Below are 25,160 nucleotides of genomic sequence, written 5' to 3' on the forward strand. Positions count from 1 at the left end.
ATTTAAAGAAACAGAAAAATTTTTGTTGGCAGCGTGGAAAATTAGACGAAACATTTTCGTTTGTGACTCTCAGGAGTTGATGTATAGAAAAAAATATTTTATGTGGTACTGTTGATGCTGTTAATACTGTTGTTGTTGTTGTTGTTGATGTACTCATTTTCGTCTTATCACAAAACGTTGTTGCTGTTGATAGCACTGATATCACAACGTGCTGCAATGTTTTAGCTGTTTCTAACTAACGAAATCACATTAGTCACATAAATCGCATGGCGTGTAATCAACGTTAATTACATTAATTAATTTCTTAGTTGATCAATTAAATTAGTTACATACTTTACGTTAATTACATTATATATATTATATATGTGAATTAATTAAGCCAGCGTTATAGCTAATTCATTTTGTGTATTTTTCCCACGATTGCATGCAAAATCTTCGACGCATTTGTTCCATACATTTGAATGGCTTTGTTCGTCTTTACATATTTATTTACATCTAATTGAAATTTCATAGATAATATTTTACAAATGAATTTGTCGGATTTTCGTGTGATCAGTGTCGGCGTTTTCAATTCGCTTCAGTTAAATACGAAGTTAGTTCCATTTTCATGTAGTTTATTAGAGTTGAGTATTAAATGTCATAGGAAATAACTTATAAGACATTAACTAGAGAGAGAGAATATAAAAAAAAATTTTGACTAGAGAGAGAAAGAGAAGCGAGAAGAAAGGCCTAGAGAAAATAGGAGAGAGAAGAAATGAGAGAGAGAGAGAGAGAGAGAGTAAAAGGGAGAAGAGTGAGGGATTAAATCTCAAAAGTTTACTGAAATCTACATATTGTCAAACATTTGTAATGTACTCTGGTTGGCTATGTACATCTCACGATGATTTGAGTTGGTGCAGTGCAGTTGTTGTCGGTACGTTCTGAGCCACTAACATTTTCGCAGCAGTGTCGACAAACAGTCAGACGTACGTAGGTTCATTGCAACTTGAGTGCTGCATACAAACGCGTGTTTGCCTTGTCGCTCGCAAAAAAATATGCACTAGAGTTTGTTTATAAACATTTCATGCATGTTCTAACGCGAACATTGATACATACCAATTTGGCAAAGCATGTAATGACACATTGAACTGAAATTTGTCCATTATACTTATATGTATATAAGCGAACAAACAATGTATATATATATATATATATATATATATATATATATATATATATATATATATATATATATATATATATATATATTTATTTATTTATTTTTCCTTATAGAGGACCAAATAAATTTAAAATAAACTTGTGGAGAGGCCACCCTTAACTAAGTCATAAATAAACATAAAAGTTCAAATGTTATAAATTAAGAAAATCCATTTCAGCGTTCAATATATATATGTATAAGTTGTTCATCCGTGCATCTGCCCTCGGTTAAGAATAGCAAAAATTATTTTGTTCATTAGACGAATAATGATGAATGTGAGATAATTAAATTTTCTGGCAACGGACTTAGCACGCACCTACGCCTTATAATATTTTTCTTGCTCTGCTCGGCTTTCGCAATTTGTCTCGTTATTCGAACGTACCTGTTTCGCTCTCTTGTGCAATCTTCATCGATCCGTTAATTCGTCCATCCGTTCTTTCATCCATCAATTCATTCCATCCATCAGGCCAGCCAGCCAGCCTTCAATCATCACATCACGTATTGATACACACACACACACACTTTGTTGACACTGTTATATATTAAACTATTGAAATTTTGAAAACTGGAATATGCATTTTCGTGAAAAAGACATTGGAAACGTGTCTCCTACTAAAATTATTTCGATGTGTTAATTCAATTATTTAATTTGTAACTTTTTAATATATTTTTTATCATTTGTTCGAATAATTTGCAGTCTAAAATATTTCAGCAACCCAACGTTTCCACATCCTATTTTTGAAAAATAAACGCTCTATCAAAAAAAAACATGAAAGCATTCTAATAGAAAAGAAGATGGTCTGCATGAATTTTCATCTAATAAGCCTATTTGCAAGCATTCAAGCGTGTCCAGGCATATAAATGCTCCTTAATTTTTCTGATATTTTACGTGTCTGCATGAAAAATACAAGCAGAAAAACTTTCACGAATATTCATTGGCAGAGAATTCTCAGATTACAGTGCAATGCAAACAGTCCCGTGGCGCTGCTTCAATATTATATACGCACGCGTTCAGGCATGTTCAGATGAATAGATAGTTGTAATGAGTAAATTAATATTAATCTGTTTACTTGCCTCCATTTCATTTTATGTTCTTACGTACTGATTGTGTAGCCGTAATAAAAATGGCACTCTTGTAAGAAGTATCTCTTAAGACTTTACATGATGCCTGCAACTCAAATGCGTAAATGGGATTTCACTGTGAACGAGATCTAATGCATTGTAGCATTTTGTGCGTGATGTTCTCTCAAAGTGACAATTTAATAAGATTATTTGAATCATATCTATCTACACTCACTCAATATTACTTTAAAAACTAAATGTCTCTTCATAGTTTTTCAATCAACATTCCAGGAATGATCAATGGATAAATAAGCACATCAAATAAATGCTTTTTACTAAATTCATGAATTAAAAATTTGTTGAAAGATTATTTAAAAACTCTTCATGAAATGTTTTCAATGACATTAATTGACGAGGCCAACTTTTAAAACGTGTAACATTAATTTAAGCAACAGTTGTCTGACAAATATTGAAATCCAACACATTAATTTGAACTACATTAATGTGAAGTGCGTCAATGTTACCAAATAGGATGAAACATATCAGTATGAAATGACATCAGTGTAGGTTCGCATTTTAGATGTGGTGGCCAGAAAGATGAAGCCTGAATGAAGCGTGGGTTGAGAAACGAACATGCCTGCATATATGAACTCTGTTTCTTTCATATCATCCATCTATCTTGGTCAGTCAGTCCACAGACAGACATAAATAAAAATAATAAATACATCTTCTTGCTTCAGCGTATAAAGTTTTCGCGGCATCATTCATCATATTCATGTATTGAAGTTTAATTAAAGTATATTATAACGTAACTGTCACGAGACTTTGCACGTTTGTGATAAAATAACATGCGAATGCATCAACAGATGGTGATGCTACATTTTAGTGGATGGAAATATGCAAAACAATTATTTAAAATAATATATCAAAATGAAACAACTAAAAATGAATAAGAATGACGGTTTTTTAATATCAAAATTATGTAAAAAGAAATGTTATTTTATAATAAAGCCTAACTTTTCTAATAACACAAATTAGCCAAATTATAATGTCTGCGCAAATCACGTAACGTATCATTATGCTTAATAAAAGCTAATGAATGATGAAAGTTTGATGAATTGCATTGAAAAAAAGTAATAAATCTATTTATTACTTCGGTGAATGGTTGCAAGAAGCAAAGAATATTGATTGTTTGTTTCATAGAATTTGCCAACAACGATATTAATTGCCGCGGAAATTATTTTTCATTGTTGATGTTCATAAATCTCATTCATGTATTCTTATTAAACACGCCAGTTTTGCACAATTTTTGGTGTTAATTAATTTTGTGGGTTCATTCGGGAAGCTTGCAAGAGCTGGAGTGTGGAGGGAGGGATTGAGCGAGTAATAGTCGATAAATCAGACAGGCGATGCAAACTGCTAATCAATATCGCCCGCTGGCTGAGTTTATCAAATATTTGATGAGCGTGATGATGACATTTTAGAAAGCTTCGTTCAAACGCGCAAAATACACGAAAGGTGAGAAGTTTCATCGCTTGCTCTGCTCGTTATAATATCAGACACCATTGTAAAAACAACAGCAGTTAACGATAAAGGAAAACAAATAAACTATAAATTAATAACATTATTATTAACTTGCCAACAGTTAAACAAACTTATTTTACTGCTAACCATTTAACTTAATTTAAATATTAGTTTGCATCTGTAACAAATGTTCAGCCTAATGAATCAAATTTATTTTTATTTCCAATTAAATTAAAAATACATGTTGAACGAGAAACGCTGCTGATAAAGGTTCTCAACTGCGATATCAATGTGGAATCATGGCGCTCCTGTTATGTCAACTAGCTTTGAAATCGTTACTTTGTACAGCCAATAGAGTGGAGCGGAATGGCAGGGCTCAATGTTTTTTGGATGGCTGCTGGTTCGAAATCTGCATGGCTAATTGTCTCCAAAGCATGCATCAAATTATACACGAGCGGCAGATTTTCCCATTGCATTCCTTGCATTGCATTCTTGTTCTCGTGGTTGTTAACTGCAGCGTGCATAATTAGTCATTCCACATTTGCAGTCATTATTTTGAAGTTTGTCGATTTTTTAATAATTTCGAGAATACTACCTTATTATATTATAACTGTTCAATCTCCAACGTGGTATACTTTTTACTAGGCAAATGTTTTTTTTTGTATCAACGCACATATATTTATTTATTTTATTTATTATAAAAATTAATTTGTTTCTTCTATTTATTTATATTTATATATATCAACTAAGAACACACAATTTCATTTTTTTGAAAGAAAAGTCAGATGATTGGCAGTTTGAAGATGCTTCGAAGCAAGTAACAAGCAAGCGAAGAAAGTTGACTGACGGGCGTGAAGTGTGCCTGCGAGGTAGAATGACGGTTAATGGCGGTTCTGTCTGCAACGAATCCACTCCAATAAAATTAATCATCTTATCATTACAATGGCGGAGGTCACTCGTTGTTTGTTGGGTTTGTGATTCTATTTTGGTGCAAATTGTCATACCGATGAACAATTTTTATAACGTTGTGTGTGTGTGTGTGTGTGTGTTTTTGTATGCCTGTGTTTGTGTTTGTGTGCGTGTGTTTTGTCCAAGAGATTGATGATTATAGAACAATGGTCAGGTTTGAGTTAACGTTACGGAACATTACAAATTTATGGTTTCAATTTAATTTTATTGATTTATTTCAATCCAAACCAGTTCTCTAAGAGTCATATTTATTAAGTTATAAAAAAAGTCTAAGGAAGACTGTGATTACACTACACTACCTATCCCACTAATGCAATAAAAAAATAGCACCCACACACATGGGATGCAAATAAAAGAAAAACAATCAAAATGGCATCCAGACTAAAGAACACAATTCATAAAGATAAACGTTTAAATAAACAGCCCGTACAAAAACAAAATTCAAATTTATACACTATTTTAAACAAGAAATAGCTTATACATTAGGACAAACTAACTGAGGTTCTAAACAAATGACATCTACTTTCTCGTTCTTTTGATCTCCCGCCATAGTTGAACACACCTGTCTTTCATTAGACAAACATTTAGCGGGCCACCTGAAGAATATAAACAAATTGAGATCGAAATAAGTAAGCTTGCAAGAAACTTGTCATCGTTTGTCGTTGGTTTTCTTTCTATGTTTCTAAATAGGGTTGTGTGTGTGTGTAGGTTCGCATATTTCAATAGATTGTTTAATATTTTACAAATTTTATATATAACATTTATATTTCATTTAAAATTTATTTAAAATTTTTTGGGCTTTTTTTATTTTTTTTTCATAGCTAGCAGAAAAGTTTGTTGTAATATTTTAAAATCCTCTTAGCCAGGTTTTATCAGCGCCATAAATTTGTAAGATAAACATCATTCAAGTGCATGTTAAGTGAGTTGCCAGCTATTCCGAATGTTATTTTGCACGTTCAAAATAAATCGACTCAATAATTTTAAAATCGAAAAATATTAATTGGACTTATTTTTTTATTCAATAAATGAATATATAAAAAAAAATGAACAACTCGAAAAACTGAAATAATAAAACTACAAAGATAAAATACGTGCTATTCATCATTTGTTATTATTATTTCTTAATTATTATATATTATTGTAAAACAACTATTTATCTATTATTATTATATATAAATTATTAAAGAAAATAGCATTTAATCCTAATTCATGATATCATATCTTCTGCCTTATTATAACACACCTTCCGACAAATATTTCATTTTAACTTTCTTCAGTGCACCAGATCTAGTTGAACATCAATTTGTGAGATTTGCATCGGTGTCAGAAAACTGCAACGCAGAAATATGCTTGTGTGACGAAACTACGTAACCTTCCTTAGTTTAACACGGACTCTGTATGTTGATTTGTTATGTAAGATTACAATGATAAGCAGCGCCTTCTCGTAAAGTTTTACCCAACTCGTCAAATATCATCTTCATCAGTTTATTCCAGCCTTAGCATTTATAAACTCATTAACACTTTTTATTTCTTAAAATAAAAGAAGTTTATTAAATATTCATAACTCCATTTCAGCCTGTTCAAAATAAAAATATAACAGCGTTTTTTCTCTTTCTGTTTGGAGTTTTTATTCATAAAATGAACGAAGCGATTTGAAAAGTTGAATTTCGTTTCGCGAGAGAAAACGTGCCATCATGCAAAACAGATACCAACGTAATCGGGTTTAAAGCATCGAATGAAGACATAAACATTGAATGTTTAGACAAAGGTACCTACATAAACATTACAAATAACTAACTCTCCCTGTAAAATAAAAATTCGGAGTTTGTAATAACAATCCAGCTAATAAAATGCAACATAAAAAGCAATAGATTGCATAAATATTTACACATTCTGCTTGATAAAGCCTGAAAAAACTCCTATAGCATCTATAAAATTAGGCTGATTTGCATACTTTTTATTAATTTTTTTGTACAAACATTTCAACGCGCTTACTTCTTTGAAAATAAACTTTCTACTTTATCATTTCCATCCGCATTCATACGTAAACAACTTTAATTTGCTATTGTTGATGTTATGTTGTAAGCAAGTGCAATCGTAAAGAGCCTGAGCGAGGTTTTATCTTGAGTCATCATCGTCATCGTCATAGTCGCATTCATCATTCGTTTCATCATTAAACATCATTCTAATTAGTTTGCCTCTGTTTCTTTACACTTTCTGTGGTTCAATCACTCACTAACATTCGGTTTTTAAAAATTGTTAATAGGTTAAAAATATCACCAAAATAACTTCTATTTAATATGTAACATTAAACTTTAACTTCTCAACAATAATTCGACAACGCAAAATTTTTTAAATACATTTTGTCGTTGATCAATTTTTGAATAATTTTAATTTTACGAAAGTATTAAAAATGTTTAAAGAAAAATTTTGTTAACATGTGCGCGTTAGATGAACGAATTGTTGGCAATTAAGAGCATGCAGATGAGTCAGTGGACTGAGTGGCTCAACTCGAATGTTGTTTGTTGAAATTCGTTAATTGACAGATCGCCGTGGAATAGTTATTGATTGTTCGTTCGCTGATGTTCATCATCTCACCTCAACTAGACGACATGAGCAACCAAACTGACCATCACCTCCTCTCAGATGACATCTCCAACGAGCAACTGAAATTCTGACGAAATTACTTCCACGACGAAAAACTGGCTGCTCAATACAAGCAAGCATTCTCATCTTTGCTGTAGAGCTATCAAATAAGAGGCTCGATAAAAAATTTATTATATTAATTGATTAGTTAGATTAGTTAGGAGAATAATGGAATCAGTACATGGCAAGTAGTAAAAGCAACACTGTGGTGTTAGAGAGCATTAAGATGGGTATTTTATAAAATAGGCTTATTTAACAATTGTATAGACACAAATATTTTTCAAGATGTAGCAGTTAGTTGGAGCGATGTCTCAATAATCCTTTTGCATAGATGTGCATGCAAACAAATAATGCATGTGCGTGTGTCGTGCGGTGTGGGTGTGCTGCATTTCTGTGGCACACACCTGTTCCATTTCAAGATAGGAGAGGCGCGCTTGTTTGGACTACGTATGAAACAAATATTAAACTTTCATCAATGGCAACTGCAACATTAATGATAACCTTATTGAATGAAACATGACTTCTCAAAAAAATACTTCAACTAGAACGAAAAAATTGCAAAAAAAAATTTAAAAAAAAATTTGTGAAGGTAGTGGATAAAAGAATTTGCAAAATTGGCAGCAGTAGAAATTGCTTTACGTGAATGTGCAGCATGCAAGAGGTAGTCTTCGAGAACGTTAATAAATTAATTTGATAGTTCTTCTGTAGGTACTTCAGATAAAAAAGACATTATATAATTTAAGTTTCAGTGGCTTGCTAGAGGAAGTAATCTTCTGACAAAAACAACTTAATCTATTTTTGCAATTAAGTAAGACGGGTAATACATACATTATCATGCAATAAAGTTGTCATCATCGTCATCGCCATTCCAATATTACCACATTTATCATCACTATCGCGGACGCTCTCAGAATAATTTCATCATTTCCACTTTGACTCATTGGATCAAATGCAATAACGCATCGAAATATTTACTTAATTTTCATTCCTATAATTTTATGGTAGTGATAAAATAATATTTACATTCTGCAGATTAAATTAGTAGCTAATTTGAAACTGACTATTAAATGGATATTTGAACCTGAATTCATTCAAGCAAATACAGGTAATGTAGCAATACTACTGCGAATAAACGTTTCAAAAATTAAAAAGAATTCTTTTTTGGAGTTGGAGTAAGTTGGAGTAAGGAGTAGCATTCATCAGACTTTGCACTTGAGTGATAAGTCGAATACCGTCTTGATTGGATTACAATATTATTATTTAGATCAATGTCTTTAGAAGTGGAGAGGCGTTATGAATATTTTAGACAAAATTCTACATTTAAAAATTGTTTAGGTAGAGATTGGTACATGAGTATTGCAAATGTATCTTCAATACCAAATAGCTTAAAATAATTGCCTATTGACATACCAATTAAATCACAAATTCATATCATAAATTAGAATATTTTTTCGCTTAATTAATCACTGAAATTTGAACTTTAGCTGTAGGCATGCATGTAGTTAGTACCTATACGTATTTTTGACATACTACCCTAGCTTATTTATAAATACCATTGCACTTTGGAATTTTTATTCATATTAATGCATTTATGATTATAACTTCAAGTGAATTAATTGATAAAATTGGTTAAAATTTTTCAAAAATCTTCCAAAAATATAGTTTGTGGCCTCAACTGAAATTTTAATCTTATAACACCCAACGTCAGATCCACTATCAAAAATAGAAAACAATGGAGATGAAATAAAATAGCAAAGAACCAATTATGAAGATCATTTGCGTCAGACAGCGCAAATCTATTCCCATAATTGTTCTTCGAGTTTATTTCAATTGAACTTCTGTGTGAGTTTAAACACGAAAGTTTAACGCAGAATAAAAACTATCGCCAGAAATGCATATTAATGTGAAATAGATTGCCTGCTTACCACTAACCAATGTGTTTACATTTAAAAAAGTTATTTTCATAAGCTGAAATGTGCAAAGTTAAGGTTGAATTTATTAAATATAAAAATATTTAAAATATATAAACGCTTTGTAAAATAATGTTTTTAATTTTATAAATATGACTATCTCAAATCAAACTCCCAAAAATCAAAGTGAAAATAATAACAAAAAAAAAATCGTTGAATGAAACCTAACACCACGATTACAAAATAGACTTTGTCCTATCCATTTATATTTTTCCATGAAAAAAATTACAAGTACATAAAATCCAGGACAGGTGTTGTTTATTGAAAAATCTTATTGAAATTTGCTCATGCACGAAAGAGACAATGTGACTCAACCGAAATGGAACGCACATGATGACAAAACATGACGAATGAATAACAAACAACGACCTTCTTTGGAACCAGCATTTTAAAAATTGGAACTGCAGCGTTGAATGTGTGGTGTATACAGGTGCAGTTCATCATTACTTCTTTTGTGTTTCGAGATTTTTTAAATTATTATTTTTTCTGTTGAAAAAGTAAATTTATTCATTGGTTGAAATTTAAAAGCGTTTTAAAATTATAGAGTTAAAAAGGTAAAAACTCTAATTGCAACAGTCAAATTGCTGTTTTAAATTAAACAATTTCCTCGTTTGTTCGTCCACTGCTTATTTTCCTGCCTAATCAGATTTCAAATTCGTCCATTTTTTTCTCAACAGAGTCAACTTTTAATAAGTTCATCACATTTAACGTTTCACCTTTTATGATTCCGCAGTTATTTTTTTTTTTTTAAATTATATTTCACTGATGACTATTTGTAGTTATTTTTATTGGTTGGTTTGTACAAATGTTCAGTTTATTTTGTTCCAACTGTCTTCGCTGCGTTTTTTAACATTTTATTTAAAACATTCATTCTTGTTATAGTTGATTGCATTTTCAACCGTTGTTTAGTGCAAATACTCGAGCTTATTTTTCTAACTGTAAAACGATTTTTTTAATTTTAGTTTTTCTTCAGAGGAATCAATGAAGCAATCAATCTCATAAAAATAAGACTTGGATCAAGTGTTAGTTAGTTAGTTAGTTAGTTCCTGTGTTGTGGTGATGATGTTCAGTTCTGTCTGCTTGTTATATTACACTGCAGTAATTTTTTGGATGCCTCGTCCGAGTTTAAGTTTAGAATCAAAGTCATTCTTTTAAAAGCAATGTTAATGTTTTTGCAGAACGGATTTCATAATACTGACTAACCGATTAAATGCCGAGAATAAATGTGTGCCGTTGTTGTAAGCGTGTCTTTAATATGAAGTAATAAAAAAAGGTTCATGCTATGATTGTACTTATGTGAACGTGCACTGAACTTTCATAACAAGTTCAATTACCAGATGAGAATACTTACTTTGTTTTGGACTGGTGCAGTTATTATTGTACACAACAGTGAGTGGGTGTTGTTACGCATGTTATAAATGAACGCAGATGATAACGGTTATCTATCAATAACACATAATGGTGTAGATGTTGAAATGTGATGATGGTGATGATAAGTAGAAGATGACATGGAATGATGACTTGATTGATGTTGACGGTGTTGACGAGTCAAATTTTGTAAGATATTATGAATGATCACAACTGGCGCTTGAAAATAAAAATTATTAAAGCGCACGTATATCGTAAATCAGCATTATTATTAAAAATATATGCAACTACTAGATAACTATTTCACACACACACACACACATACAAACAAACAAACAAACACACGCAGAGACAGACTGCCTCTCTTGTAAGTTACTTACTCATAATATCCAAACATCCTGTCTCAATATTGCCTCATATAATACAACGGCCTGTACTGCTACAAACTAACGAACGAAGCTGTTAACGGACGTTGTACAAGTCCTCTGCAGTGAAGTTTCTCTGAGTATGTAATTAGAAAATTTATTGTCATATTCAGTGGAGTGTGGGTGCAATTGATCGCTTGGCTGGTCGGTCGATCGGTCGGTCGGTCGGTCGGTCGGTCGGTCGGTCGGTCGGTCGGTCGGTCTGTCGGTCGGTCGGTCGGTCGGTCGGTCGGTTGGTCGGTCGGTTGGTCAATATATTTTGAAGCAGTTTGTATTTGTTTTGGACATTGGAAAGAAGTGCAGTTAAAATTTTAAGATTAAAAAGTTTAAATTCCAACGATAATATCCCTGGATGGCACGATCACAACATTGTCTTTCTTTATCGCTTCCAAAATAAAATAACTCTAAATTTTTTATATTGATTACTCATTTTTATTCTCATGTACAAAATATTTCGAACGGTGAAGTTTTAACAAAACAAAAAAAATGTTCACTCGCGCTTGTTTTATGATTTCGAATTTTTAAAAACAGTTAGTTTGTTCTTGTTCTTTACGGCAGTTTTTACGCATAAATTAAACAATTAACAATTGAAATAAATTCACATTTAGACTGGCAGTCAAACAGTGGATGAACTTTTTAAGCACGGTGAGTTTTTGAACATTGAAAAAGATAATCCTTGGTAAGAAAGCCCAACGACATTTTAACGAGATTCAACAAAATTGTTCCTGGTTAATGTTTATTTGACGTTAGATAAGCATTTCAATGACAACACCTAAACAATGCATGCATTAGAACGAAATTAATGAAGGTAAACGAATACAAAAGCCTAATGTAGGTACCTACATATTCTCAATAACACGAAACCATCCAAATAAACTTTGTGTGGATATTTTTAAATGGTGGAATGTCAAATTTGAATTCAATTTGACATTGAATAAACTCAAATAACACAAAAATGTTGTAAATTTCATCCCATGCTAAAAATTTTCAAACATATTTCAATAAACCAATTTATAATCTGTCAGTTAAAAAACTAAATTGAATTTTTAAAATGTTCAACTTCAAAATCTTTCTAACATTGAAATATAGATTTAAATGATCTTAGCTTCACTGAGCAGGTCTTTTATAATGGTAGCAAAGATTTCGCAAACCAATTTTATTATTTCTTTCCTGCGTTCTTTGTTTTTTTTCAGCTCCGTCATTTTGCATCGGCAATATCATACATTGAATCAAAAGTTTATTCTACGAAACTTCTTTTTTCATTTTTTTGCGTAATTTGTCTCCGGTTTTCTTCATAAAAAGTTCATCCCTTCCATCTAAAAAAATATAACCAGAGGGGAAATCAATTATATTTAAACGCTCCGTAAAATTCAAAGGACCAATTTTTTAATTTAACAATTTTCCGCGCGCCTCCGTGAAAATTTTCAATAAAGCCTGATTAATCCTCTTCCCCACAGTTCAATAGATGCACTTTGTTCCTTTAACAGTTTTAATAAACGCGAACCCATTCAGGGCTTAGGCCTGGCATTATATTTATTTTTCATGCTAATCTGCTTCTATTGAAAATGAAAAATTGAATTCTTGTTAGAAAATATTTTAAATTTAATTAAAAATTTTTGCAAGATCAACAGAAAAAGGAATGTTTTTAGGGTAATAATTAACGACAATCTCATTAAAGGACTATCGGATTATTTTGAAAAATTTGCCGCAATTAATACGCGCCACTGTTGTTCTTATTCTAACGTATTTGCCAAGGAATGTGAATGTAACCATTTTCCGTGATACATGGAGAGATTCACCCTTCTATTTCTACACTGAAACAATTTTTATTGATGACTTTTTTAATATTGTTGTCATCGACATCACCATTCCTAACGTCAGGATTTTTTTTTCAGTTGTTATTCCATTACAGTGCATTTTAAAATGGATGGTAGAAAACTGACATTATTTTTGCACCATTCCAAGATCAATTACCTCATCATCATTCGTTTGAATGTCCATCATTATCACCCTGTTATACATCACCATCCTCTCGCTATTATTAAAATGTATCATTATTATTTTTGTTATTGTTTTATTATTATTATTGTTGTTATTATTATTACTAGTGTTGTTGTTATTATTATTATTGTTATTATTATTATTATTATTATTATTATAACCTTATGATCTAGTCGACAACATCATCGTCGTCGTCGTCATGTTATCGTGTCACCATGCAACATCCCGCAACACTAGCAACATAGACAGTAGACAGTGATGGACGGCACATTCATTACCCACTCTACTATACAAAGTTGCGTCTCGCAATGCACAATAGTCGGTTGCCGCAATAAATATTAAACGTTTTTGAATCGCGCGATCATTCGCAACCGTCGCCACCGGTCGAAACGCCGACAGTTTATTTATTATTTAATACCATCATCGTTATTTTATATTATCTCTGCAGTTATCTATGTATCATCTTACGTATCAACTTTATGTTTCATTTTATGTATCAACTTTCGCTCAGTCGTTATTTTCATCTTATTTTTCATCTTTTTTGTGATTGTCGTTACTCTGATCATCATCAAAATTATCATCATCGCAATCGTTATCACTATCAGTTTTATGACATCATAACCATTACTACAATGTCGATCAAAATCATCATCACCATCATTTTGTGACCACCGCCATTTTCTTCTTTGTCGCCACCATCATCATTCATCTTCTTCGTCGTCCTCATCATCATCCACGGCCAATTTTCGTTTGTCTTTTATGTTGTTGATAGATCCAATTTTTTGGGGAGAATTCTAATTAATGACCCTCCCAATGCAGTAAATTACAAGAAAGTAACATGGCATGACAAATTATCATCCGTCACTTTTCATTCGTTAACATTTCTTCATCGCTGACTATCCCATATTATACCAGAAACTTATAAGCATCTTTTTATTGTTCCGTCATTTTTTAAGATGTTTGTAACATTATTGAAAGTTTTGTGATGTGTTGTTGTTGGATGTCGTTGTTGGTTGTGTTGATGTTGTTGTTGTTGTGGGATTGTTGTTGTTGTTGTTGGATTGTTGTTAGTTGTTGTTGGATTGTTGTTGTTGTTGTTGTTGTTGTTGTTGCTGTTGTTGTTGGATGTTGTTAGTTGTTGGCTGTCTCAACGAAATATACGCGTTTCAAAAAACAATCCCACTTTTGTCACAATCATCGAAAGAACATAAATCTGTCTGATCTGAGCCATCAAAACATGCTGCTGACGGTCATTTATTTACTTCACTTTTTTTTATTATCACAATTCAAACTCGTTTTTATTTATCTATTAATTTTACTATTTTTATCATTACATTAACTGGTTGTCTGAGCGAGCATCAACTGCATACACTCATTTCATGCTATCAATTGTTAACCACATTAATAAAAAAATAATTTTAATTGTCGTCAATATCATCATCATCACTCATTAGAATTTGCGTTAATATTATCACAGTTATCATTTTTCAAGTTATCGTCATAATTTTGTCATAACATTAATATTTATATTACTACTATTACTACCAATATTAATAATACAAACATTATTATCATTATAATTAGTCAAATTTTCATTCTTAGTATAAAAAAAATAAATTGTTTCAAGAAATTATCTGACTGACCTTGCCGAAGAGCCAGCCGCCGCAGAGTTCCTGGCAGGCGTTGAAAGTCATGACGAGGATGGCCACCAGGAGGTCGGCGATGGCCATGGAGAGTATGAAGGAGTTTGGAATGATTCTCAGCCTCTCGTACTTCAGCACGCCGACGATGACCAAAGTGTTGCCGAAGACCGCCCCGAAGATGACGGCCAGCATGAGAAGTCCTATCAAACATGTTTTCAAGATGAAGAACACCGGGCCGGAACTTGACGTCTCCACGCCATCTTCGGAGATGTGAAAATTTGGGCAGAAAAAGTATGGGAGGTTTGTTGATGCTACGTCGAAGTCGTATGCGGAGTTGTTGGATGGGCTGGCGTTGAATGGGGATGCGGTGGAAGAACTCGTTAACGTTGTTGCGTCTGCTGCTGTTGTTGTTGGAAGGAATTGTGAAGATGATGATGAAAATGGCGATGAGAACATATTTGGGAAGAACTTCGAAGAGATTCAAAGAACTTCGAATCTTGCCGGAGAAAGCTCGATTAAACAAATTTATTGAATTTAACAGTGTTGGTGACGATGATTACGACGAAGGTATCAATGATGATGATGATGACGGAAGTGATGATGATGATGATAACTACAACTGAACAACGTTGGTAAATTAAACCATCCCAAAAAACCTCTTTAATTTTAAAAGCAAACCACGTGTTTCTTTACTTTACAGCTAACACATTTTTAATCAAATTTAAAAATTAAATTAATTCAATAACATTAAATTAATTTGATTGAATACAAATTTAATTTGTGGTTGTGCTATTTGCTTTAAAAAATTACTTTGATTTATTTCTGAACCGTATCAATGGAAACTATTTTAAATAAAACAGAAAAACAAAAATAATTAAAAATTGATACTATAAAAAAAGAAAAATAATTTTTAAAGAGACACCGAATTAGCAATATTTTTAATAAAAAAAAATACCAATTCAAATTAATGTTAGATGATTTATTGATTTTTCAAAATATAATTTATTTAAAACTTGAAAACTTAAATACAGCCAACATGCAATAAAATAGCAGGCACAACTATTTACCATACGATTACAACATATAACATTTTATATAACATTTATATAACATAAAAGTATAACATTCTATCTTCATAATTGTATTAAGCATTACGCAAGTCAGTTCGTAATTGCGAAGAACTTTTTTAATGATCGGTCGCTCTACGGATAACGTTCAACCTATATCCCTATTGTGTGTATGTTGTTTGTATAGGCAGTTTCAATGTAATCATCTTTAAAACATGTGTAACTTATATATGTATTATACAGGTATATTATATATGTATATATATATGTATACATTGTATATATATATATTTATATATAATATATATATATATATATATACTGTATTGTATTGTATGAATTCTACCGAATTGTTGGCATTAATCAATTTAAAGATTGTCATTTCAATTTTTACTTTCTAGAGTTTTCTGGAAATTGTCCAATTTATTGAAAACAGAATTATTTTCCATGTTTATCGTGAAAATTGAATAAAACTGTTGTTATCCAAATTCATCATGCAGATGGACCTTATTTCGATTTTTCACAAATCATCTTCCGTGTATTAACTTACTTGCAATGCACTTGGATAGGTGGATGCATTTTTGCTTGCAGTGCAAACAAGTTAAATAATCTCAACACTATACAAATATTTATACTTTGTATAAAAATATAAATAAATAAACATTGGTTATATGTGTATAAACAATACATATATATACATATATATACATATGCGAGTGTCTATGTCTATGTATATTTCTATGTATAAAAATCGCACATATATCATATATATAATTGACATATATTATAAAAATTATATTTATATATATATATCATCTCTCAACAGTCCTTCTTCCTAATTATTTTATCCATACACAAAGGTATATAGCTGGGAATGGCGGCTTTGGGGCTGAATCAGCTCCACAATGGAAATCATTGTTAATAACTTTGTAAAAATTTGGGTTGAAAACTATTTCAGCTTTCCACAACAATAAAATTATGCTAAATTTTAGTAGCAGAATTTGTTGAACGTTGTGTGAAAAGAAAAAAAAAGATCGTTCTCACTGCCCTTCGTGCGTTAGTGTGTGTCAGATTTTTTGTAGGAAGTTTATTGTTTTCTAAAAAATGTTAATAAAGTGGTTAAAAAATTAAGAAACTAAAATTAATTGATATTTATATCAAAATCTGAATATGTTATAAAAACAGAAAAATGGATATTTGTGCAAATCAACTTTCAAAAAACCTGCACGTTATAGCAGTTTAACATAATTTAAAAGTAAAATAGAATATACAAATTGAGATACAAATCTTTTGCTTTTAAAAAACAAATTAACCACATGCAAAAAAATAACATTTAACCTAGTGACGTCGGTGTTACGTCACACAATGTTTATAAAAATAATAGTACATTGTATGCGTCAACTGATATCGTTGCGTTGCTACACTGTTTCATATTGTGAGAGAGAGGATAGTAGTTGGTTCATATTTTTTATCTCCCGCAATAACCACCTCCTAGTTTTTATCTGCTTTGAGATTGTTTGCTCAGTGCTCGTGGACGTGTCCGTTCGCCAGGCTCGGTCACTTAAACGTTTTTTTTTTGTATAAAAAATGTGTTAGTGTGATGGTGGATTTATTTTAAATTAGATATTTTTCGAATAATTACTTTTAAAAAGTTTGCGATTTCAAATTAAATTTTTAATTTTTTGTTTATAATGAGGCAGTGCTAAACGTGGAGAGAGGCGAGAAAAAGCGCCTGTAAAGAGCGGAGAGTAACAAATCATTCCATTGATGTTTCCTCTAACTCTTTTTACCCTACTTTGTAACTGTCGGAATTTGTAATTATACCATCATTGTCATCATCTTCATCATCATCATTAAACCTCTATCATCATTAAACCTCTATCATCATTAAACCTCTATCATCATTAAACCTCTATCATCATTAAACCTCTATCATCATTAAACCTCTATCATCATTAAACCTCTATCATCATTAAACCTCTATCATCATTAAACCTCTATCATCATTAAACCTCTATCATCATTAAACCTCTATCATCATTAAACCTCTATCATCATTAAACCTCTATCATCATTAAACCTCTATCATCATTAAACCTCTATCATCATTAAACCTCTATCATCATTAAACCTCTATCATCATTAAACCTCTATCATCATTAAACCTCTATCATCATTAAACCTCTATAAACATCATCTCTATTTGGAACAATTTACCGACATGCGTTATTAAATCAGATACTGTTTCCAACTTCAAGAGGAATTTTGACTTATATATGGCCAGCAAAGATTTTCTCTTTGATCATAAAATTGATTGTTTGATTGTGTTTTGTTGTCTTTTAGTGCTATTTTGATATGGGCATATATAACTTACGTTTAAGCCCATTATTTATTTATATTTTATTTATTTATTTAAACCATCATCACAACAACTTTATATATTCGCATCATCATCAACGTCGTCATTGTTATCATCATCATCATCATAATTATCATCCTCATTAAACCACCATCACTTCTTCTTATCTTCATCATCGTCATCATCGTCGTCGTTATCATCACCACAGCATCATCACCATCACATCGTGATATCATGATACATTCATCATCTGACATTCCATCACTTGTCATCATCATGAGCAGCAGCAGCAGAAATCCGCATGGAACGAACTCAAGTGTTTATTAGCAATCGCAACCTGACGACACATTCATGAACCATAGTATTTGCTTAATTGCTTTCCTTCTCCATTTGTTATATTATTACACATCACCATCGACACATGATATCACATCCTCATTATCATCACCACCATCATTCTCTTGCATCATCAGCACATTCACCATCAAAAGCTAATTTTTTTATGACGATAAATTGAATAATGTTTCTAAATGTTACGTTTCGCCAGCCTCTGAAGCCACAAAATGTTGTAATACGTGATCTTCTTCTTTCCAGTCTCAACGCTTCTAGACATTTTATAACGCGTTTATACTCTGCCGATCACGATTATCATTATATGATTATACGACAATGAAGCAACTATCGTCATTACATTGAACTGATGACGACGACGATAATGGTGATGGTGAATGATGAAGATGGTAATGGTGATGACGACGATGATGATGAGGAGGAGGAGGAGGATGATGAGATGAGGAGGAGGATGATGATGAGATGATGATGATGACGATGATGATAATGATAACAAAGAAGATGATGATGATAATGATGTTGATGTTGGTGGTGCTGGTGGTTATGATGGTGAGAGGAGGAAAATGGAAAATGCGTCTGATGACCAGGTTAAAAACAACATCGTTTATATTTATTGGTATGTGTCTAATGGGTTTTTATAGCTGAAGGGCTGTTGTGGCAGGACAGGGTTTGATGGTGCTGGGTGTGGATAGTTCGATACCATCATATCTAGCATAATTCATTCATTAACTTATTATTTATGTAGTTTTAATTCCCTTTTTAATTTACTTACGGTTAAAATCACTCAGTAAAGAATGATTGTTTACGTAGTCTTATTGATCATGATTAAACAGGAACCCCAAAAGGGAAATATTTAAAAAAAAATAACTATGAAGACTTAGCGGCGGATGGATGAACTGGTGCAGGACCGAGTGGTGCAATTGATTGCAATGTTAAATAGCTATAAACTCATACTAAAGCCACTGTTAAATGATCACAAACAAGCGGGCGAAGACACTGTAGCTTGTAGATTAAAATAATATTTGAAAAGTTTCATAGATTTTGTTTGTTAATAGCGCCTTGTTAGAATGTTTGAATTCTGGTAAAAAGTATTTTCATGGTCGAGTTTGACCAAACCAGCAAAGCACAGCGCTTGTGTGTTGTGCAATCATGCAATAATGAAGATGGATGCTTTCTTTGGTTCTCATCTTTTTTCATTCAGGTGCGGCAACATATACTAATTAAATTACAAATGATCGATCAGTAATTTTCATGTTGTTGATGTTGTTTTTGTTGTTGTTATTATTATCAACGTTGTTGATGTCGTTGTTCATGTTCATGTGATCAGCTCCTTTCTTGGTTGTACATCAGCACATCGAAGAAATTGTTGAAAGCCAGAGTTATGCATAGTTTAATGGCTTGTTCCATGCTCAGCTGACGAACAAATCCCACTTGTGCATTTTGATATTAAACTTGAATTGCAGCCATTAAATGGCGTTTGTTTTTGTTGGGTGGAGACATTGAGGTTTTTTTATATCATATAACTGCACACAGTTTTAGTGCCAGCTGGAGCAATCGATTTCAATTTTGTTATTAGCAAATTTTCATCTCTGTTTCAATTTTAAACTGCTTTTCAGTTACATTTGTACAATTTGAGCAGCTCTTTTCAAATCACAAATTTTCAATGAAATAAATAACAAAAAGGTTATTTATTTTGTTATTTTGAAATAAATAACAAAAAGGTTATTAGGAAAAAATTAGGAAAAACTAAAAACGCTTTGAATCATTGAATTGGAAACAATCGGCGGCAATGAAAAGACGCAAAGAGCAATTGAAAACAATTTGCTCGCATTCTGCTACGCCGGGATGATTTTGAACGGAAAGTTGAATCGATCAACCAATCTTCTCTGAATGATTTCATTCTTCGGCATTCGTTTAACCTGACCACACTTTCAATGCCCTCTCCATCAATTGTTGCACCAATTAAGTTGTTTTTCGTTGTTTTTTTTGTTGGTTTGTTTTTTGTATTCTGTTGTTTACCGTTTTTTATAGTTTGATGCTCTTTGTTTCAAATTGTGAAAATTTAATGTGTGCATGGACTTGCATAACCACTAATGTAATAAATTAACTTTTTTATTTAATATAACGTTCGAAATATGTATTAAAAATAGACTTTATAGCTCTGTAGATATTGAATTGAAACAATTTAAATGTTATCAATTTTCATATCAATAAACATGTACTTAGTAGAGTTGTAATGTGAGCACTAAATAGTGACCATCCATATAACAAGATGTGTTTGTACTGTTTCAGAAAATGTCTGCATGCTAATACACCATGAAGATGCCTGCTTTAAAATCTTAGGTGCTTGTTGGCAAGGATTGAATCGTTCATTAAATTTTTCAACAACTTCTTAATTTTCAGCGTAGTGAATTTTGTTTCTATTTTTCATTTACAATACCAACAACAAACAGATCAATGTACAAATTGACTTTCAACGAATCAGATGTGTATTTATAATAAACAGTTAATTGATACGACTTATTCCAGCACCCTAACTTCAACTTCGTATGAGTTCTCATCTTATTGAATTATTCTAATGATAAAATGAATTAAATATATATATATATATATATATATATATATATATAAAACCCACTGTATTAATCATCTTATTATGGTAAATGTAAAATATACAAACGATTGTATATCGACTTTGAATGTTTTACAATATTTACATTTTTGGTTTCTTTTTGTGAAAATTTGACGAAATAAATTGCGACGGAAAATAAAAAAGAGGAAGAAATTGAAAAAATTGTATGGATTATAATAGTTTGGAATAATATAATGTGCAAAATTTTTAAAAACGTAATATGCAATAAAAATCATGATGATACATTGCTGTTAGAATAAGTTGAATAAGTTGAATCATTTCAATACGATTTCATTTAATTTAACATAAAGTTTCATATTTAACAGTCAACTTTTACAAAATTATATAGTGTATTGAATATTTTAATATTTAAATATATTATAAACATGTTTATAAAGGTTGAAAAAATTTTGAAATTGGACGCGGGGCCAATGAATCAACCAAATGTTAACCATGGTAAGGGGTAGCCATGGTAAGGGCACCATGGCTACCCCTAGATCCGCCACTGATGACAATTTAGATTGACAATTCAGATTGACAATTTAGATGAAGATGATGACGATAAATGAACTACTTTGGTGTATTGGATAGCGTACAATGACGACGATAAAGTTTCCGCAATGATGAGGAGAACAAAGTTTGTAAATTGAATCGCTCCAATCAAAATCCCGCTACTCGTTTGCATCCCATTTCCTTCAAACGATTTTATTAGCAGAGCATTTGTATCTTTCAAGTGAATGTCAGTGTGTGTGTGTGTGTGTGTGTGTGTGTGTGTGTGTGTGTGTGTGTGTGTGTGTGTGTGTGTGTGTGGTGTCTGCGTGTGTGTGTGGTGTCTGCGTGTGTGTGTTTGTGTGTGTTTGTCTGCGTGTGATTGTCTGCGTGTGCGTGCAATGTGGAAGTGTGTCCGGTATAGATTTGTGCACATTTGTGTTGTTATGCTGAAAGATGAATGAAATATGGCTGTTCTGTACATTTGGTAGTTTCAACGAAAATTTTTGAATGTTTAAAAAAATTAACAAAAGTTTATTTATGTTAGACATCGACGGTCCGGTTAACAAAGGCATTTTGTATCTTTCTTAACAAGTAATTGGTGTTGGAATTGTTTAATTTCAATTCTCATCAAAATTATTAGCGAAAGCAACATCTTCAAAGTTTTTTATTTTGAAAAATGATTTTATAATGATAAAAAAAAATTTCTATTCCCGTTATTATTGCTACGACTCTTTTCTTTCCTTCTTTCACTTCCAATGCTACCAAATAAAATTATTTGCAGTTGACTTTAAGAAAAACTATATTCACTTGGTATAATGCCCAATTAATTTTTTCATCTTTTCAAATTTTTGTCAAAAGAAACTTTCAAAATGAAACGCAATCAAACCTTCCCACAACTTTCTTTCAATACTTTCAACAACAAATCTAAAAACAGTTAAGAGTTTTTTTCCATTATAGAAAACAAAGGCCTGACAAATTTGGAAAAACGTTTTTTTATGCTCCAACCATTGAACCAAGCGATGGATAAATGGAAAAGTAATATTGCGTTTCATTCTTTACACAAACAGTCGATCTATTTCACCGACACAAAGCTGCTGAATTCGACATGACATTTGTTTGCTTTTGCTTTTTTCATAGAAACAAATGGTTTTAATACTAATTTTGTAATATTTTTTTGTTTAATATAACGTTTTGTTTACAATTTAAATTTAATTGATTTACAATTTAAAAATTTGCACTTATAATTTTTATTACACCCACAAATTGAAGTTGCATGACATTGTTGTGGTGCCAGTGCGTTTCTTCTTGACTATTCATTTTGTTAGCCAAATTCTATTTAATAGTATAAAATTAATTATTCAAGATGATTATTTATTGAAAATAATAATAAAATAATAGAATAAAATTTTATATTTTACGGTATGAACTGTGGTGATCGTTGTGAGCTGTTTGTATTAAAAGTCTAAAAGTCAGTAAAATTTAGTTTTTGAACATAAAAGGCACCATTTTATAGCAAAAAAAACAATAAAAAGGTCGCCAACCTAATTTATGTTGGCCACCTTGCCACAAAACGTTTGCCTTCGTCAAAATTTGAAGAAAAAAATTAAAAATTTTGCCCGCCCCCGTCAGTTTTCTAGATCCGCCACTGGGTATGAATATTCAAAATGAATGTTTTGCCTATTTATGAGTCAGTCATAACGCATATCCAATCCAATCTCACAGCGTTGTAAAAGTTTTGTCAAACTTCATCTGGATAATCTTCTATCGTTATTCAGGTGACGTGTTAATCTTCTTGATATTGGCACTGTCGAGTCGATATATTATCTCCAGGATTCAAATTGACACATCGTGTATTGTATTGGTTTGATAAATGAAGTTTAAATAAAAAAAACTTTTTTCAATTTTTTTCAATCCTAAACTTGTAGTAGAAATTTTTTATTCTCTATATTTTTTCTGAAATTTTTACATAAAACTTCTAAACTAACTTTTATGATTTTCTTATTGTGTTCGTAGAAAAGAAAGATGCTAATTTTTATCACGTAAAAATTACTAAACTTCTCAAATTATTAACGTTCTATGATAAAACGGGTTATGATAAAACAAGGGTTATACGCGTGTTCATCCTTTAAAACTGCTTACAAAATCATGAATTTTTCTCCATTCATGTATTTCCAGGGATTTTTCAAATGATGGATTGCTTTGGTTGGTGGGCTGGAGTGAGCTGCCATTTTAACATGGCATCCACCTTCAGATGGATCAGTAAGTGACAATTTTTACTCGTTACGGTTCAACACAATTGCTCAGAAACTATACAATACATCGTTTTCTTTTCTTTCTGTGTGATAATGAAGATCAGTGCAAATCATTTTCGAGAAGATATGCACAATGTATGTGTGAAAACGTGAATGTACGTATGGAAAAGTGCATGTATATATAAATACAATGTGTGGAAATGTGAATGCATATATGAAAATGTGCCTGTTGTATATAACTATACATGTTCCAAGCGATAGAACCAATTCATAATCGGCACACAATATGTACAGCCAACAGCATTCAATCTTTCGTCCATTGTATTAATAGGCGCTGCAGGTGACATGGATTATGATTTGATGCTTGGAGCAGCCGTGTGTTGGAACGATATGGCTCGATATTTATCTGTCAACAACCTGAGTGGGAAAGTACGTTGTACCATTTTATATTTTAAAATACATTCTCTGGGATGTATTTAGCCACTTTAAACAAGTTGCATAGAAAGTAATAAACTTTGGAATTTCTTGGCTACAAATGATGTCGTAATCAAACAGCTATAAATAAAAGCTTACTATAGGGAAGTCGTACATAATTATTTAAAAAAATTTCAATATTGCTTTAACTAAGCTTCAACTTCTGACTTTGGTTTTCAAATTGCAGTCTAGTTTTAGTTTCACGAATTTTTCTCTATTTATAAAAAAATTTTGCTTTTTGTATGGATTATTTGAACAGAATACACACACATACACTAACACATGCACACTAACACACACACACTAACACACACACACATATATATATATATATACATAGGATTAGCAAATTTAGTAACGAGGTTTGAAGAGAAGTTGTAATTGCAATATATTGTTATAACCGACCCCTTGAACTTGTAGGGTATGGTTATTTCTCTTTCCGCGGATTCTTAATTCCTGAACAGACTTATTTTAGATGACTTTATTAGAAAGAAAACAGAACTGGCAATTGCCGTAATCGATCCCTCGTTCGTTCGATCGTTAAAATTGTTAGAATACAAAACAATAACTAATCAACAGTTAAATCACAGGATAAAACTAATCGTCAATAATTAAGCTCTTCTCTTTGTTAAGTTTTATAATGGTCATTGTAATGTTTGAATTTTTCACTGCTAGCGTTTGGTGTTCTACTTATAATGTTATTTTTGAAAAGAGCTGGTTGTCTAGT

General features: G+C 31.6%; 1 protein-coding gene across 1 annotated transcript in view; it reads right to left on the reverse strand.

Moving 5' to 3' along the window:
* The window catches only part of HELRODRAFT_129786 (hypothetical protein), a gene marked incomplete at both ends in the record, with an annotated part of 41,431 nt that extends 26,418 nt beyond the window's left edge, over positions 1 to 15,013 (reverse strand). Inside the window, one exon of the mRNA XM_009014040.1 lies at positions 14,807 to 15,013. Coding sequence (XP_009012288.1) covers positions 14,807 to 15,013 — 207 coding nt within the window. The remainder of the gene's footprint in view (positions 1 to 14,806) is intronic.
* Positions 15,014 to 25,160: the final 10,147 nt, after the last annotated feature.

This window comes from Helobdella robusta (assembly GCF_000326865.2).
Source record: "Helobdella robusta unplaced genomic scaffold HELROscaffold_13, whole genome shotgun sequence".
In the NCBI taxonomy this organism is placed as follows: domain Eukaryota; kingdom Metazoa; phylum Annelida; class Clitellata; order Rhynchobdellida; family Glossiphoniidae; genus Helobdella; species Helobdella robusta.